Source organism: Strigops habroptila, chromosome 2 (assembly GCF_004027225.2).
Source record: "Strigops habroptila isolate Jane chromosome 2, bStrHab1.2.pri, whole genome shotgun sequence".
NCBI lineage: Eukaryota > Metazoa > Chordata > Aves > Psittaciformes > Psittacidae > Strigops > Strigops habroptila.
In genome coordinates, this window is record NC_044278.2 from 107,624,787 (window position 1) to 107,640,140 (window position 15,354).

A 15,354-nucleotide genomic window follows, 5' to 3' on the forward strand; every position below is an offset into this window, starting at 1 on the left:
GGAAACCAGAATCCAGGAGAGATCCCAGTACTCCCACTCGCAGCCTCTGAGCTTGGTGGACCTTAGCAGCAGAGAGAGGTTTGTCCATATAGCTGTCCTTGCTGATCCAGGGTAAATCAATCCTCATTTACATGCATCAAAATTAGCAAGCTCTCTGGCAATAGCACTGCAAATGTGTTCTCCTGCAAGAATTTGAGTAATAACTGCATTATAGAAACAATCTAAAAGTAAATTTATATTGGCAATAGGATCATATGAATGGCTGCCCAGCACAGGCTGAGCTACATGAGCAATGATCGTATTCCTTTACCCTATCCTGTAGGTTGTTTCAAATTCAAGAGTATAAAATATGTGATATCAAAGTGCTGAAAGTTAGAGAAGATAATCGGTCTGTTCAAACTTAAAGGACATCATTTTTGTAATTAAAAAACAAAAAAAATCTGGATAAAAAGTAAATTGAAGAGTAATCAGAAACCCAGTGTATGGAATAAAGAAAAGAAATTGGGAAACATTCTTCTCCAGTAAGTATTCTGAAACACTATTTGAACTTCTCTAACATTTTTATGATTATATCTGACATGAGAGAGAGGATAGGCCCGTGTGAGTACAAAACAAAAATTAGAGCAAAAGCCTAGGTTCAGTTTTAAAATTGTTTCTCCATTTTTCAGCTGCGAAAAGTCACAAATGGGGTTAAGAAAGAAGCTTATGAGTGAACTCTGGTTTCTGATTATTTGCTGAAGCTTTCCTGTGCTTGGAATAAAAAGTCATTTACTCCCATATATCACGACAGCTCATGCACTTGGGTCTGACTCTTTCCTGGCTCATCTGTCAATCAGATGCTGTTGTGCAAAAGACTACAGGACACCTTTAGGCACCAATTACAAAGGCTCTGCTGATTCTTCCACATCACTCTGCCTGCTCTACCTAATTCTTTCCTGCATTCAGGTAGGAGTAAAAAACAAACCACAGGCTAACCTGATCCTTTAAATGTAGGCCAGTAAGGCATTTGCAGAAATGGTCCAGCATCAATTGCCAACAGAGTCTCTCAATTCCATGTGCGTAGCGAGTTTTCCACTTGCTCCTGCCTGCCTGGCTGTAGCACTGCTCTTTGATCACCCAAAGCCCAGTTGCCTTTAGGCACAGGTAGGTGAGCCAGCTGTCACTAACATACAACAGGGGTAGACACCACTTTAGTGTGATTCTGTCTGAACAACCTCCCCAGTCCCAGGGAGAGCTGGGGCCATGCTGCTGCATATATAGCTCACCCCATGCCCAGCAAGTGCCTGTGTCCCATCCCTTAAAGAGAGGGAGAAGGTAGAGAAGTGTCTTTATATTAGACATATAGCAGAATAAACGGGAGGGAAACAGAGGGTAATCATATTCCCTCCATCCCACCTTCCCCAGCTGGCAATGAAGTATTTTCTGGCAGAACCAGTGCATTCCAATTCTTTTGTTTTCATCTTCTTTGTGGCAAAATCCAATTTTGCCTCCATCACTGGGAGAGGCCTTGAACCATTCCAAGGAGTCAGAAGTCTTTTCTTACAAGTTACCACCACATAACATGGTCTCTGGATAACACACCGGCCAGCTTTTACCAGAGCTCAGTAAAGGCAGAGCTTATTACATCTTCCTTCCCTCATCCAACATAACGTTAAGAATTTAAAAAAACATAATACAAAAATTATCAAAATAAAAAATGTCAAAAACATTATCCTGTTAACTAAAATAGTTAATGAGATTCAGTGGGTACCCAGCATGCCCTGGAATTGTCTTGCCTCTACTGCTCCTACTTGTCAAATGGTTGCAGGCATAAGAGATCTAGGGTCACTGCCTGTTGGGCTTTGCCACCTATAATGTTGGTATTTCAGCTGATCCACTGCCCTGTTGTCCATCCTACAGGGATGAAAAGATACTGCTTCTTCTTTCACAGCTTACGTCCATCTGGGCCCAAAATGTCTGCTATTGAGAACATTATTTAAAGGACATAACGCTCACTGCTCAGTGTAAAGGTAATTCACGCACCTGCTTCCAGGTTGTAGATTCCCTTAACAGGCTCATGCATCCACCTTTTGGATGTGGCAGCTCTGAGGGACATAGCTCCTGAGATCTTTTTGAAGGTGTCCCAAGATATTTAAAACCCATCAAAATGACTAATAATGAAACAGCTCAAAGGTATTTGTCCTGGGTTCAGCTATAGCAGTCATTTTTCTCCTTCTTAGTAGCTGGTGCAGTGCTGTGTTTTTGCCTTTCAGCCTGGGAACAACACTGATAACACTGATGGTTTTAGTTGTTGCTAAGTAATGTTTACCCCAACCAAGGACTTTCTCAGTCTCATGCTCTGCCAGGAAGGAGGAGTAGTTGGGAGGAAGCAGAGACGGGACACCTGACCCAAACTAGCCAAAGGGGTATTCCATACCACAGCACGTCATGCCCAGTTTATACTGGGGGGAGTTACCCGGAAGGCCCAGATCACTGCTTGCGTCAGGCTGGGTATCGGTCGGCGGGTGGTGAGCAATTGTATCCTCTCCCCTTGTTACTTCCCTTATCATTATTATTATTGGTGGTAGCAGTAGTGGTTTTGTATTATACCTTAGTTACTGGACTGTTCTTATCTCAACCCATGGGAGCTACATTCTTTAGATTCGCCTCCCCATCCCTCTGGGAGGGGGGGAGGAAGAAGGCAGGGAGTGAGCGAGCAGCTGTGTGGTTCTGAGTTACCGGCTGGGCTTAAACCGTGACAGTATTCTAGATTGCTTTCTTCCCATTCCCACAATCATAACCATTTTCATTGCTTATGACTTCCATGCAGATCTTACACATGCACTGGAAGAGGAAGAGTAAACTGGCTATATGTCAAGAGATTGTGGCTTTTGAACTTAAAAACAATCTCTTAAATTTGGCTTTGATTACACCCTTGTTCTTGTCCAGTGGAAGTCAGTTGCCAGAAGGTCAGTATCCTGATACACAATCCTCTGTCACAGATGACATAATGAGTGATTTGGACCTAATAATTCTGTTGGACAAAGACGGAAGAGAAGCAAAGGCTCAGTTTATATTTACTGAAGAGCATACTCTCATGGGGAAATAACAGAAAACTTTACTGCAGAATAGAAATCATAGAAAATTCTTTACTGCAGAAAATAAAATCACAAGTGTTTTACTTTTTATGCATAATTAAGCTAGTCACTGTTTTTGTTCCTGTTGTGTATATCATAAATCATTGATAAGCAATTACAATATAAAACAATTTCTTGAAAGCATTAAGCAAACATGAAACTATTAATTTGTCACATTAAATGAACATTTATCCAAGTACTACAGCTTAGTCGTGTGGCCTCTAGCTATTTAATACATTTTGATATCTCTGAAAAATTACTCTATCCTGACAAACTTCGAAATAGCTTAAGAATAAAAATTACACTGTATGCTCCCCTTACGCAAAATAATCTTGATAAAAGCTCCAGTTGCAATCAGACTGTTCACACATACCTTGGGAAACAGCTCTCCTTTTTGACTGACCACAATGTTGGGTTACTTTTTTTTGCAATCTTTTGGCTAGCATCAACTATCTCAATAAGGAGGTTTAACTGTCTTGTGTGCGATTTCACCATTTCCATGAAACTGATAATTTGAACGTTTTTGTTTTAATCGATTCAGTGCAAGACTGACTTCAATGTTATCTGGTGACAGAAGTTACAGTTATAGACTTTATCAAACCCAGGAACTGCCTTATTTACTCACAGCTAATTTTAAGAACTGGACATATAGAGACCTGCCTGGAAGGTTCAAAAAGACAGAGCCATAACACACCAGAGAGGGCTCACAGCATCTCTGTAGTTGACTCCTTTGCTCTACCTGAGCTGCTAGAAGTAAGGAAAGCAGAAGGCTGGCATGTAAATCCATTCAGGCATAGTCTATATATAAAAGCTATTCTGCTGGCAGTAAGTATGTGTGGATGTACTCAGGAACCTTCACAGTGGATTATGCTGATTTCTGCTTGAACATTAAGCTACTAAAGCCTCCAAAATCCATTGATGTCTTTCCAAAACCCATAGACCCAAGTGGACTAGCAATTTTTCAGTATTTTTCATCTCTGTAAAAGCTTGAACCCAAGGGCTTTCAGGCACTAAACAAGGCAAACCACTGGATAATAGAAATGTATTACCCCATTTTACAAGCAAGAAAGCAAATGGACTGACGACTTGCTGAAGGTCCTATGTAAAGGGGAAAACAATGCCAGTGAGACCTATGTGACCCAAAATCAGACACTTTTCTTGTCTTTTTATAAGGTCAGTTCCTGTACACAGCAGTGTGAGATGTAAGGGCTATGTAGCAGGAAAGAAGAGGAGGAGGGTGCAACCTGGGAAGTAAAATGTGGATTTACTGTATCAGGAAAACAAGAAAAAAAGAAGGGTTAGAGAATAGGAAAGTGTATCAGGAGAAAAAAGGAACTGAGAAGGAGAAAGGGGAAATGATAAAAGTGTGTGGGGAGAAATGTGCAGAACTGTGTAATATGGGAGTCCACTGCACTCAGTGGCTTTGCAGACAGGGAAAGGGCAATCTCCCCTACAAGAGGGACTCAGACTTAATTTCCCCATATAGAGGGTAATAAACTGGAAGGGGTAAAAGAACACGAACAGGAGGAGGAGAAGAGTGTGCTCTGATCACAGAGTATTTGTGAACTGGCTTGGGATGTAATCAGCATCACAAAATAGACCTTGGCCTGCAGAAGATAGATAAAAATATTGTGGCCAAGAAGTTGTAGGTTAAGCAGGAAAGCATGGCAAGCAGAAGCCATATACCCCAACTGAATTATCTTTTAATTCATACATAGACTCACATTTCATTAAGTTATGATATTGTCAAGCCTTTGGCACACTGCCTCCTGTATAAACATTACTGGCATAGATATTATGTAATTCTATTACAGACTTGTTAATTCAAATGGAGGAGCAGGCAGGCATGAAATCAGCCAGAAATTTCAGCTGAAAACCACGTATAGGTTAGACAGAGAAAAGCAACATGCCAAGGTGGAAGAGTCGCACAGCAACATCTCTTCTCACAGGAGCCACCTAAGGTCTGTGTCCAACTCTTTAGTGTATTAGCAGTCAAACAGCCAAGTCTGCCTTGTATCAGCACGACCCATGATTATCCCCCATGTACAAGAACAACATCAACTGAGCTCGAAGGAGCTGCTCTTGGATTATTAGGTTTGTCATTGTTGGGATTCAATTATTCCTGTATTATTTGTCTAAGACTAATGCAAAGAGGCTCCAACTAAGACCAGGACTCCATTTTATGAAGTATTGGGAGACAGTTTCTTTCTCAAAAGGGGCTTGCAGTTTCAGCTGACAATATGCAGACAGAGGGGAAACAGAGGCATCAAGAAGTGATTTTATTACGGTTGCACGGAAATACAGCCAACAGGCAGAGACTAATTCTAAATGCCATGTTTATATTAAGGAATATGCAGTTAAAATGTAACTACGTGCCTTTTCTTGATTAAAATAGAAGCAAGGCCATTTTAGACCTATAACATAAACAAAGAGTCATATAAAATTACAAGAAAACATATGTTAGAGATACAGAAATGTTACACTTTGGAAGCTGAGGAATGGAGAAAAGTATTTTACCACCAGAACTGGAAGACTCCTTAATTCATACCCCTCAACTGTGTCATTGTCCTGTACCATTTCTAACTGAAAGTGCATGCTTTGATTTCCATTAAGAAAAAAAAGTCAGACTGGAATCTTATTTTAGAATCTATAAACCTACAGAATTTATAAAAAAGTTCACAAGAGTTTAGACTCAGCTTTTTGTTAAAATTTATGCTCTTGAAAACTATTTTACCAATAACGCCCTTTTATTGACACCAAGACTGAGTTTGTGTAAGTCCTACTTACACTGTACTAAGTGGTGGAGAAGATGTAGGCAGTGTTTCTGATACTGTGCCTTATACTAAGACCAGGAAATCACCTCTTCAAAGAAGGATACAGTAGCTATTTGGCTATGATATGCCCATCAGATTTTCTAATTAGAAGTGTTTTTCTACCTGCCAACCCACAATGTCAAGAGTCTTTTTCAGAAGCATTTGTTTTCTGAAACATTTGCATCAGGACTATTTTGAAGACCTGTTAGAAACTCAAACATATATCAAGCATATACTGTAAAGATACCATGGATTTTCCTCTGTCACACTGGATGTTGAACTAGAAAATCCCTTAAGACCTACGGGATGAAGCAGAATAAATTAATGCAGTCTTGTTTCTCGGGTTTCTGTTGTTAACATTCCTCATACAAAGTACTAATCATTAAACAACACAGAAAAAAAAAATTAACTATCTTTACTCCTTTTCACATTTTTTAATTAATGTATTTTTAATAAAAGCTTCCAAGAGATAAAGAAAAATTACGTCTTAATCTGTTTCTCCTATTTGTTCAAGGCACTGTTCTAAATCTCCCCACTGCTTGGCCTTAAATCGTCTCTTCCATCTGCCAAATGCATTTGTACCATTCATATTACTTACTGTTGAAGCTCTTTTCTTAAACTTCCTGGTTACTGAGTTCATAAAGATGAGATTAGTTTCTAGTTCTTTTAAAGCTGATTATATGTATATCATACATATACATATAATGCTCATATATGTATATGTATGTGTAAATGCTACATACCTGTAGAAACTCTGATACATTCATCAGTGATGAACTGTCTGGAGTCTGAATAAATGAGTTAAAACATATTGTGTAGCTGAAACAGCTATATTTGCATTAACACATTTAAATTTTAATGAAACTGCATTTTTATTTCCCTTTTAAAAGCTTGTTTATACGAATTCAACAACCCAGTCAATGTTGCACTCAAACTGCTGTCGCACAAAAAAAACCAAACAAAAAACCATAATCATTCTATCACATTGTTTCAGAAGTCACCAAATTGTTTTTTATAAGTAAATCCAATATATTTTAAAATTCCTGGCACATACAAGGTTCATTCACTATTTCAGCAGCCCTTTACTCTGGGAAAAATTATTGCCTTCGAGATTACTTTCTTCCCTTTTTTAACCGAAGGCTCGTCTCAGCAGATAAATGCATTTTCTGATTACTTAAAAAGATTTACGTGACTGATGTTACACAGTTCTATGGCCAGCATACCTGACTTTACCCAAGCCAACAGAAACCAATATGCATGCACTGCAATGAGCAGTTTGCTATTCTCTCTTTTTATCCTGCAAGGTGAGAGAATGGTTTCTGCAAGTAGAAGCTGTCTGGCTGCCCCAGTTTAAATGTAAATAAAGATCCTACTGCACTTTAGGGAAAACATTCTAAATTGACAAGGCAAATCATCTAAACATCCTAATAAGCAATTAAGCCAAAACAGTGATATCAGGAGTATCAGTTCTTTGTAATATACTGTTTTCACTCACATGAGAATATTAATTATGCTATAAGCAAGTAAAAAAGTACACACTTAAGTACAGACTTTACCCACACACAATTTTACCATACAAAATAATCCAATGTATTTTCCTAATGTTGTGCAGGTAGCTAATCAATTGTAGATCACACAACTGTCACAAGATTAACAAAATTCTCTTATGTAGGTAGCAACCACCGCTTGCCGAGAATATTACTCTATTCAGTAAACAGCGTTTGAACTTAATACATGCAGGAAAATTCCATTTCTCTTACAAAGAGCCCAGTGACCTCACTGAATAAGCAGTTCACTGTACCTTTCACAAAAGCTCTCGATGAGGGTAAGGATGAGGAGCACATTGTACAATCAGCTGATACGCAGGCTGAAAATCCACTCACCTGATGGCAGCAGTGATAAATTACAGAAAGCTATGCTGCTGAAGCTGAGAAAAGACAAAATATTCACTTTAAATGCAAAATATTTTCAAGATTATATTTTCAGATTTTTGCCTGTATGCTGTTTCAAATGCAAATTTGTATTGGGTCTGGCTGAGGTGGAGTTAATATTCCCTATAGTATCCCTCCTAGCACTGTGCTTTGTACTGGTAGCTAGAAAGGTGTTGGTAACACACCAGTGCTTTGGCTACTGCTGAGCAGTGCTCGCACAGCATCAAGGCTGTCCCTCCAACATTCCCTCTCACCAGTAGGCTGGGGGTGGGCGAGATCCTGGGAGGAGACACAGCCAGGACAGCTGACCCAAGCTGACCAAAGGGATATTCCACACCGTACGACATCTGCTCAGCAATAAAAGCTAAGAGAAAGGAGGGAGGTGGGAGAGCATTTGTTATTTCGTTTGAATTCTGGAGACACCAAAAACTTCCTGGAAAGCGGCTGGACATTGCCTGATGATGGGAAGTAGAAAATAAATCTTTTGTTTTCCTTTGCTTCCACATGCAACCTTTTCCTGTGTGAACAAGCTCCTTCTACAACACGAAGTTCGTGTTCTACAACACAGTGCCAAAAAAAAAAATTGACAGAAATTTTCTTGCATATAAGTAATGCTGTGCAACACTGTAACCTTGCATTTGAGAAGTCCTATCTTCCTGCAAACATTAAACCCCACATCATTGCAATTTAGACCAAGCGATGAGGGACTCTAACACAGACTATGCACCAATATTACATCACAGTTATGTCAAGAAAGTAGGTTGCACATATTATTACATTGAAATTGCAGGAAGAAACAAGGGAGTGCCTTTGTCTGGGAAGCAAGACTTGAACACACCTAATCTTGCAAGAATACCAGAGAGAGGACAGCTGGTCCAGACCTCTGTTTCACAACTCATCTAAAGGATGTCAGTAGAAGTATACAGTCTTGTGTTCCCATAAATTGCTTCCAAAAATAACCAAGAAATGTTAGACAAGTGTTTCAGAAATCCCACTTATGTCTGGATCTAAATAATAGTGAGATTAAAAAATAACTGAGAAAGGTAGAACCATAGACAATACAAAATCAGAACACAAACACAAAATAACCCACTTTTTATTTCAATAATGAAATGAAACTCAACAGAAATAGGATTCATATGCAGTATCTGGCCATAAAAAAACCTGCATGTACAGCACAAGAAAATCCCATCGTACATAAAGTGACTTTTTGAAAAAAAAATTAAAACATTGGCATTCTTGAGAAGAATTCAGATTTATTTCCGTGCTTACATCATCTGGGCAATGTACAGCAACCCAAAATATCCATATCCTGGAGGAACATAATGCACAAATTAGCATGTCTAGCCACCTGCAGAACTGGGCAGCAGTTAAAGAGGGAAGTCTGAATTACGTTTTTAGACTTGGTTATATCAGTTCTGCCCAAGAACCACTTTCTCTTCTTTGTAGAATGTAGCACTATGATCTTGTAAAGCTCCAACAAAGAGATAGTCTCTGCTCACTTGAATAGCTATCTTTGCCTTCCTATCCTGATTTTCTTTGCATATCGTGACTTTATTGCAATGTCTTGGGTAAAGATGATTGTTTAGAGGTGAGCTGTTGCTTGAATATTTCCAAGAACGTATAAATTACAACCACATTTACACTGCTTCTGCTGTTACATCTACTATTTCTTTTCTAAGGTGAGTACATTTGATTAACATCAGTGCATTTGATTCCATAATATAGTAACAATATACATCTTGCATAGGTTTACAGACTTTGTGAAAGGCTTGAGTGAATTCGCACAATCCACTTCTCAAAGCTATGGATTTTCACATTACATGGCACTAGTCTTTTGTCACACAGATACAAATTGCTTTGAACAGTTTTACCCTCTGAGGTTCCTAATCTACTCTGTTTCTTATGTGAGATACAAAAAGATTTAAACATTATAATATGTCCAAACTAAACCACATTTATTCACTTCTAACAATATTTTCACTGAAGAACAAAACTTTTTAAAACTTTTTTTATTTTTAGGTCAGCAGACCTATTCTAAATCCACATTTTGAGAAACTGGGAGACTGGTCAATCTTGTTCCATATGGAAAATAGCTACCTACCCACAGCCCCTGCTAGGAAAAGCTCATGTGAAGTAAAGCTTGTCTTTTTGCAGCTTCTTATCCTCTAGGATCCAGGTACCTGGTATGGCCATGTCTAGGGCAGCATACAGAAAACAAAAGAGATAAAAGAATGAAGCTTTGGAGAAGGAACCTGAAGGCCGGAGGGCTTCTACACATAACTGGGAAATTTCTTGCAGATAGAAGAGTGATGGGAGACCAGCCAAGATCAGCTTATCTGCACCAGGCCAACAACTTGAACTAGTGAGGGAAGCTGAAGCCATGCTGGACCAGTATTGCTAAAAACAGCAGAGATACTCTATGGACATTAAGACCGTATTCTGAGGAAATGAAAGGAAGGCAGTTCTATTGCCATTTGTGGATACAGGGCTCAATTTTTTATATAAGGGAATGTGTGATGGTGAAGCAATAATAAAAAAAATAAAAAATCCTAGAATTGATTCAAATTTTCAAACTGATTTGAAAATCAAATTCTAGTGAGATTACATGAATTTATCTGTACATGCCAGCTACATTTATTTGTAGTATGTGCCTCCACACCACACAGATGCCCAGAAAAACATTCAGATGGCTTTCAGAAGGATCATTCACATTCATAAAGACTCAAGAGTGTCCTGCTGGCCTTTAGCAGCATGCTTTTAGCTGGTAATTAATGGCTGCTCTCTCCCATGGTGGTAAAAGCAAGTGTAAAAATTCTGTCCTTCTGCAGTGACACTGAACAACCTGACTCAAGTGGCTCTTCACCAGGTATTACCATCTCCTAGTCCTATTGCTACCTAAGATTAAAAAATGCTACTTAAGATTAATAAAAAATCATAATGTGAGGAACTGCACTCTTCTAGATGATTCTGTCTGGGCCATTAGAAACTATGATTTTATTTCATGGAAAGCTAACCAAACAAACTCCTTTGGTTTTGTAACCTTTCTAATTAGATATAGCCCTGAAAATTACCATATTGCTGGCAAGCAAACCAAATATAATTTTCTAATTTAACAAAAACAGTTTGTCCTTTACTGACATGCAAACACAGTATTATAATACCATGAGTATTTTCTAAAGTCTTTCCAATGAGAGAAAAATCCTGTTTTGAGATGCTGTCACCATGTAGAAGTAACTCATCTCTAATATGAAACTAATTCCTTTATCCCCAGAAATCTAGATCTGAAAAATCTTTATTCATCTCACCCTGTATCTACTTTTAATTTCATTATCCCAGCAAAAAAAAGTTTTAAATTTAAACTCGCTGGTACAGATGCAATTGATGGGTCCTCAGTGACTGCTGAGGATTGGCATATACTTGATCAGTTAACAGCCAGCTAGCCATGGAGTCCTTCACTCTCCAGTCCCTTGTACTCTGAATAGGCCTCCTTATTCTGCACACTTCCAAAAGCTGTGGCAGAACATATCCTTTCTTTCTTTCAGCATGGGAATGCTTCTAGTTATCTCAGCGTAGAACAGAGTAAGCCAGAGTCAATGACTCAGTTTAAAATATCCTACCCTAGTGACACCATTACATATCCAGTGACTAGCCTTCTCTGGCCTCCATAAAGTGCCATTTATTTATTGCGAGTTGTATTTAATTAAAAACAAAACAAAACAAAAAAAAAAAAAAAAAACAACAAAAAAACCCCACACAACAACAAAAAAAAAAAAAAAAAAAGTCTCCAATATTTGACTTAAAATTTGTATTTAAATTATTCTGTATTTCTGTTAACTTCAAAATTTGACACCTGTGAAGTCCGGAGAGAAGAGTCACTGTTTCAGTGATTTTCAGTTTTGGAGGAAAAAAGCCAAACACCAAAAAGTATGATTTGCATGCCAGATGAGGGTGTAATTAAAATGGAAACAAAAATATTAAGCAGAACCGGTAGAAGTAGGAAAATTTAACAGCATATTTGAATTATCTACAGCAAAACTCCCCAAGTTTGTATAATACTGTAAAGCTCGTATCCTTCTCCCTCTAAACCTTTTATTTATCTCTGTAATAAGGCACGGCTCCAATGGTTACACTACAAGTAGATTCTTCTTTAGTCAGAATACAGAGTGCAACCAAGTTGTACACAAACCCAGACTCACTGAAGATCTATGTTTAACTCTAGGACAGAAATGAACTGGCTTTAGTTGTGAAAACCATTACATTCAGTATGACTCATTCTGTTCAGTACATTTCCTTGTATTTGATGGACCATATTGTATCTATGACTTCTAGAAAGAAAACTGGGAGGTAATGGTACAAAATAGGATTTATTTTGAAAAAGAATACAAAATATTCGGAAGATGCACTCAAGATCTACCTATCTTCTCCAGAAATTTTAACTCACTGTAAGACAATAAAATATTCTGTCTTCAGATGTGAAAAAAGACAGTATCATAATATAAACTTCAGCATAAATGAAGTATAGAAACATTTTTGTATCTTAAACACTTGTTGACTTATCAACAACAACATTATTGTAGCTCTGCTCCCTCTTCTTTGCATGGGCAATTATTGAAGTGTAAGAACCACAAAGATGGAGAAGCAAAAAAGTATGTGGCCAGCTTAGACTTTTCACCCAGAATTCCTTCAGCAAGGAAACATCCTCCTTAAGATATTGATAAAGAATGTAAATTTTAAAATGGTGAAAAATCAGACTTTTAGTTTAAATAAAGAAAAACATGCTTAATTTGTACATGTGCACTTATTCCCACACTCTGAATTATGTAGAGTAACAGCACGATAACTTTGACAATTTACTTCTTATAAGCAGTCTTGTCTTGAAAGTGAATTCTGTTTCACTGGACTCTCCTGCTTAGAACAAAAATTATCCCAATATGCAGAATCCTCAGGTGCGACTGGAATACCAGATGCAACTAAATCTTCAAAAGTCAATAATGTGAACTGCGGCTGGTTAGGCTCCACGGAACACACCTACAGAAAATACACATTAGTATTACATGAATCAATACAGCTCAATTTTCTTCCTGCAATATTCCCTGTCCAGTTTAAACTGTACATTGCTTACTGAAAAAGAAAATATTCCAGTTGAGACCAATGTCACTGTCCCTAATTTAGGCTATATAGTAACTAAGGGAAGTATGCAACAGGCCACACAGAAAAAGCAAGTTTTTCTTAGAAACTCAATTCAGAAAACAGAAAGACAAGGGATAGAGAATGCTGCAAATACCACAGAATGAGTATTTAAGTCCAGAAAAAAGGAAGAAAACCACCAACAAACAAACTCTACTTGCATTCTCCAGCAGACATGATTATTTGGACTCTTCCTTAGGGACTGTAGTGGTAGGACAAGGGGTAATGGCTTCAAACTTAAACAGGGGAAGTTTAGATTAGATATAAGGAAGAAGTTCTTTACAGTGAGGGTGGTGAGGCACTGGAATGGGTTGCCCAGGGAGGTTGTGGATGCTCCATCCCTGGCGGTGTTCAAGGCCAGGTTGGACAGAGCCTTGGTCCACATGGTTTAGTGCAAAGTGTCCCTGCCCATGGCAAGGGGGGTTGGAACTAGATGATCTTAAGGTCCTTTCCAACCCTTACTATTCTATGATTCTATTTGAGATAATAGCATGAGGATTTATTCCACAAGAGTGTGCCTATACGTACTCTTTTTAATACCAGCAGTCACTGGGGTTGTGCATACTTCTCTCAAACTCTTGCTATTTAAGGACAAAAGTGGTCACAATCAACACATAATTCCCTCTGTTAAATTCAGATTACATGCAGACTAGATATGAGAAATAAGTGTGTCATGGCCCCTGTGTTAATTCCATCACTACAAGAGAAATAACATTTCAAAGAAAAAAGGGTTTGGTTTTTGTGAGCACATGTTACTGTGCTGCCTGCTGTATGCTATCTGTAAGCATAATTCTTTCAAGACAGCTGGGCAAGTTGTACAGCTCCACAAATCCAACATGCATATAGCTGATCCTTCAGTCCAGGGTTCTGAGCCCTCCTCCCTGCCCTCAGGATCCATCCCACGTTCACTGTAGCCAATGCTGCCTTTGACTTTCACATCCTCAACATCCCCACTGTTGGTGAGTAGGAAGCCTGGCAAAGCACCTCTCCTAGTTGGCTCAGAGGAAGTTGTTGTCAAAGGACCACCAGAGCCTCCTAGATTGCTTATGCCTTGCTGTGTGTCTCCAGCAGATATTGGGGTGAAGTCCCCCATGAGGAGCAGGGCCTGCAAGCAGGAAGCTGCTTCTATCTGTCTGTAGTGGAAATGATCCACTTCTTCCTGGTCAGGTGGCATATAGCACACTCACTATCAAATGGCTCCTCATCCACCCCCAGGCAGAGCTCTATGTACTTCAGCTATTCCCTCACATAAAGGGCAACTCCCCTTCCTTATCTTCCCTGCTTGCCCTTCCTGAAGAGCCTGTACCCCTTGATTGCAACACTCCAACCATGGGAGCCATCCCACCATGTCTCCATGATCCCAACAAGATCAGAACCCTGCATCGTGTTTATTGCTCACACTATATGCACTTACAGGCACTTCGGAGAGGTGCCCCCTGCTGCATTCTGAGCTCCTGGAGAGGGTTTGGAATACTTGTCTATAATACTGCCTTGTAGGCACTTGCTTGCTTACATGTGAGTGCTGGAGGTTTGTTATCTGTTGCTGTCACATCAATGAAGGTAGGTCAGTAAATACGTAAAAGAGCAAAAAAGTCTATTCTCCAATTCAGTGTTTGAGCAGTAAGCTACTGTCAGGAATAACTGCAGATACATCAAAATGGTCTGTGTTTGTTGTAACAGCACAGCAAAACTCAAAGTTGTCCAATGCAGACTGAAAACTAAAGTTAATTGAGCTGCCTGTCACTTTATATCTTCACACAAGTGACATGGTGTTGAGACATTCTTGTTCATCTGGCATTTTGGAGATGAGGTAAAGCTGCAGGAACTGTGCCTAAAGCCATGCAAGTGACATCACAGATGCACACCGAATGCAAACCAGGCCTCGGAGCTATGCAGATTGTTAACAGAGGTAATCTGAATTTCTGCACGTTCGACTGAAGGCAAGTATGTTCTGACTGAATTAATCACAAGTCCTGTGAAATGTAGCAAGTGATAGACAAAAAGGGAGTCCTGTAGCCTACATAGGAATTATAAAGAATTATAAACTCAGCTATGTTTCATTGAGACTTGCTCGCGTAACTGTCTAGATCTAGGTTAAGAGTGCAGATAAATGTTCCATCTCTTCAAGAATGTAGCAGTCAGCAGCAGACATTTTGCTAAGATTCTTGACATTAGATAAGTTAAATTATAGTATGTTAACGTAACGATCTTTCATGTGACTTGTAGGTACTTGCTATCAGGTTGGGAAGAAAGATCACTAAAGGTACATAAACAGGACATCATGAGTTATTCCTGTGATAGTGC

The 15,354-nt window shown here is 38.9% G+C and overlaps 1 protein-coding gene across 3 annotated transcripts in view; it reads right to left on the reverse strand.

Moving 5' to 3' along the window:
- Window positions 1-9,099: 9,099 nt before the first annotated feature.
- The window catches only part of AASDHPPT (aminoadipate-semialdehyde dehydrogenase-phosphopantetheinyl transferase), a 32,413-nt gene continuing 26,158 nt past the window's right edge, over window positions 9,100-15,354 (reverse strand). The window contains exons 6-7 of one of the 3 annotated variants that reach the window (XM_030476937.1): window positions 13,693-13,699; window positions 12,778-12,891 (exon numbers count right to left, since the gene is read on the reverse strand). In XM_030476937.1, the coding sequence (XP_030332797.1) occupies window positions 12,872-12,891; window positions 13,693-13,699 (27 nt within the window). In that variant the 3' untranslated portion in view covers window positions 12,778-12,871. Of the gene's footprint in view, window positions 12,892-13,692; window positions 13,700-15,354 lie in introns of all 3 variants that reach the window. The other 2 variants (XM_030476935.1, XR_003990134.1) reach the window with 2 other exon arrangements.